The following is a 3447-nucleotide window of genomic DNA, read 5'->3' on the forward strand; positions in this document are numbered from 1 at the left end:
TCAGACATGAGACTTCATCCGCATATGCCGTATTGCTTGTCTAGACTGTGGCTAGATCCTTGTTCATCCTCTCACTTGTCTACCACACAGCCAACCAGCACTGTCAATGCCACGATAACCCCCGTTTTGTCCTGCCACATCACCTCGTCACCATGCCGCCTACCGTTGAGAAGCCCCTCAACTAGGATTCCGCACCACAATGTCTTTCCAACTGCCTCAGAGCCATTCCTCGCTTCAAAGTCAATCCTCGCGCAATGGCGTCATTCTTCGTGCCCAATGTAATGGTCGGGAACGACGACTGCATCACTCAGATCACTATAGAGCTCTCACATTCGAAAGCGCTCTCCACCGACGCCTTCTCTTTCCAATCCTCTTCATCAACGATCCGCGGAGGTCCTCGGATTCTTCTTGCGCGGAAGGATGGACATCTTAATTGCATACAGAACTCGCGAGCTGCACTAGGGAACGGAGCTCACGCGCCGCCGCGAGTCCACAGCACGTTTGACTCAGGAAACGCCATGACACTAATCGACAAGGCCTTCCTCTCACCACAGGACCTGAAGGCTCAGGTCTTGCCGATCGTGATCGCCACCTACAATCCACCTCTTTTTGCGCTTCTTGTCTGCTCCCGGCGCACCCACTCAGAGGCTACATTCTTGGAAGATATTAACGTAGATATCAACAGATCCATCTCATCCTTGGTTACCAACGGGCTGACAGATCTTTGCGCGAATTGTGGCTTTCCTCGCCGACTTAGTATCTAGAGGGCTCCTACCTCAAACCAGTGGGTGATGGGCTTGGCGATTACCAAGCTGACGGGTGTGATTTTGGAGTCGAGAGCTTGGATAGGGTTCCGTTGAGATGGTGGAAGCGCTGTTGTGATGGCTGGTCGAAATGGAGCTTGCGGAGTCGTTTCGTAGGCGATGACGTCGACGTCGCAGGGTCTTTTCGCGAAGGTGGTGATCCGGAAGTCTGTGTAGGGCCTGGCGGTCACAGTATGTTATGCTGCTCACAATGCGGACCCGATGTCACATACCGTGACATGCGCAGAAGAAAGAATGGCACAGAAGGGCTACACCGAAGGCTCATGCTTCCCCTAGTTTTCTTAGCTGGGCTCTGAATGCGCTCGGTACAGCTTCGCTGCCCTCCGTGTTAGGCAAAGCTTTCATAAGGCCGCGACGTAGAATCGAGGGGCAGGCAGCAGTAGCCGGTGTCGGAGAATGACCTGCGGTGTCCAGGGACTGTGCATATGCTCGGAGTCCGGGCAGGAGAGTTTACAATTTTTGCCGCGCAAGTTCGTTTTTCTCTCAGTTTGGCCTTACGCCCGTAACGTTAACTCCTCTTCTCTGCTTGAATGATACGACTTGCGTGGGAGCACTCCATCACCACCACCAACATCACGTTCCTTATTCCCATTGGATTGGATGGACCCATGTCCACCACCTCCCCTTGGGCCGCAATTTCTATTGTAAGCGGATTGTGCTAATCGGTCATGTAGCATGAGCGGACCTCATTCTCAGGAACTAAATTACCGCATTTTTGATAACAAGGCACCTTGCAGGACGAACATCATTCAAAAAACTGACTTGTTCCGCACAACAACTTCGAAGATTATCCGAGATTCCAATTACAGCTATGAAGCGATTGTACAGGCCTTGACCTCTGCCTCTATACCGCTGTTGGGGATGGAGCTTCTTAGGGTAGGCCATCCAGAATGTTCCTATGCCAGTCCACCAATGCTCGCGGTCAATCTCCGCATAGTATCTACTTGCCCGATTTCGCAATTTCTCTGCTTCCTCTATGTTTCCAAGTCTAAGATTAGCATCACAGCTGGAGTAATCTATTATAATGGGAGTGAATTCTGTAAACTTGTTCCGGAGAGTCTCTGCTTGGTTTCGAGCGTCATTCCACAGATCTCGTGCTTGAGTGTAGTGGCCTTTGAGGTGTGCTACCAATGCTCCTCCAAGGCAGGCTTTGAGATGGATGAGTTCAGAATTCCAGGTACCTTCACTGCCAGCTTTTAGTCCGTGTGCTTCTTTCAACTCTTCGAACCGACGTTTGGCATCGTTCAATTTGAGAAGGATCTCTTCGGAAAGTGCTCTTCCCTCAACTTTCGCGATTAACCCATGGCAGAGCCTAGCCTCTGCCAATGAAACTTGCAAGTTTCTGTATGTTGAGAGGCTTCGTCGGTTCAATTTTATCCAGCTTAGTAATGCATGGCTTGCGAGGCTCTCGGCCTTATCCACAAGGCCTTCGTCGCAAAGTGACCCGATAAGATGACTGGTTATGTTGCAACCAGTTTCATCGAACTGGGAGGTTCTGCGAAGTAGGAGATCATAAACAATCTCACTTGCTCGGAAAAATCTGGCGTTCCATCGATATATTTTTTCCTCGAATCAGTACATGCTGATAGTGCTCTTCCGTTTCCATCAAGGTGGAACTGCCTCGGAAGAACGAGAAGTGATTTAACGCGTCGAGTGCTCCATCGTGATCATGCGCCATTATCCGTTCCTGTGCCTGAGAGCGTAGCATCTCCCTATACAGGGCGTTGGACCTAGGATCTACGGGAGGCCGCCTCTGATGTGGGCCTTCGATAGAGATGTTCGCGGCGACAGAGGCGGGCGATCTTCCCATCCTTAACTTCTTTCGGAGTGGGATAACGGAGAGGTTGAAAATGGCTCCTGGACTCTCATTGATGACGATGAAATCCCGCGTAGTTGCTCGGTTGGAGGGTTTAGCACAACCACGAGAGAAGTGGGAGATGTTTTGGTAGCCGGATGGACCTTGCCCACATGATCGAGAGAGTTAATTACGTCATTGGCGTTGTATCCGAGAGCAGTACATATGTCCTCAGTCCTGCGCGCTGGCTAGGATTATCCTTCTCATGAGAGAATGAAATCATACGAGAGTGTATTCTCAACGTTGCCCAAATGGACCATATACATAATAAGACGTGGGATAGAATATTCAGGTGTAGGCAATCGCCGTAATCATGCGTCACAAAATAGCTTTGCTCAAGAAAGGTACAGATAGAATCCCAACTCTTGTCCTGCAAAGCAATCAGAGAGGTGAGAGAAAGAGGGTCTGTGATGCATTAGTGCATGCCGTGCTGAAAGGAGCTCATGTTACCTGCTAAGAAAGAATGATTCCGTAGCGCGAGAAATGGACCAACCATTCTTGACAAGTCTAGCGATCGCATGATTCACTCTTGAGGCGCCAGAACGTAGTCTTTGGTAATCCTTCGCCCCAAAGAGATCAACGGATTCCATGATTTTATCGACATGATTCCTTTCCTTTCCAGTGTGCAAGAGGACTATACAGTATGAAAGTAGAACAAGCGCCTGAAAGTAGGAAAGCGATTTCTCAACTCCGATTTCTTGTGTGCAACGTTTGTGAGCGAAGCGAAGTCGAGGCCGACAGCAATTAGCCCGTCCGAATGTCGACCTT

At 49.9% G+C, this 3447-nt stretch overlaps 2 protein-coding genes across 2 annotated transcripts; both read left to right on the plus strand.

Annotated features, from left to right (window-relative positions):
• Positions 1-254: 254 nt before the first annotated feature.
• BDZ99DRAFT_524782 (uncharacterized protein) lies at positions 255-764 on the plus strand (the record flags this gene model as incomplete). The annotated part of the gene is made up of 1 exon (XM_033725935.1): positions 255-764. One exon carries the CDS (start codon positions 255-257, stop codon positions 762-764), a length of 510 nt encoding a protein of 169 aa, XP_033572022.1.
• Positions 765-1330: 566 nt separating this feature from the next.
• On the plus strand, positions 1331-2185 carry BDZ99DRAFT_112219 (uncharacterized protein). The gene has a single exon (XM_033712426.1). The coding sequence runs from the start codon at positions 1500-1502 to the stop codon at positions 2022-2024; it is 525 nt and encodes a 174-aa protein (XP_033572023.1). The 5' UTR covers positions 1331-1499; the 3' UTR covers positions 2025-2185.
• Positions 2186-3447: the final 1262 nt, after the last annotated feature.

This window comes from Mytilinidion resinicola (assembly GCF_010093595.1).
Source record: "Mytilinidion resinicola strain CBS 304.34 unplaced genomic scaffold BDZ99scaffold_19, whole genome shotgun sequence".
Lineage (NCBI taxonomy): Eukaryota > Fungi > Ascomycota > Dothideomycetes > Mytilinidiales > Mytilinidiaceae > Mytilinidion > Mytilinidion resinicola.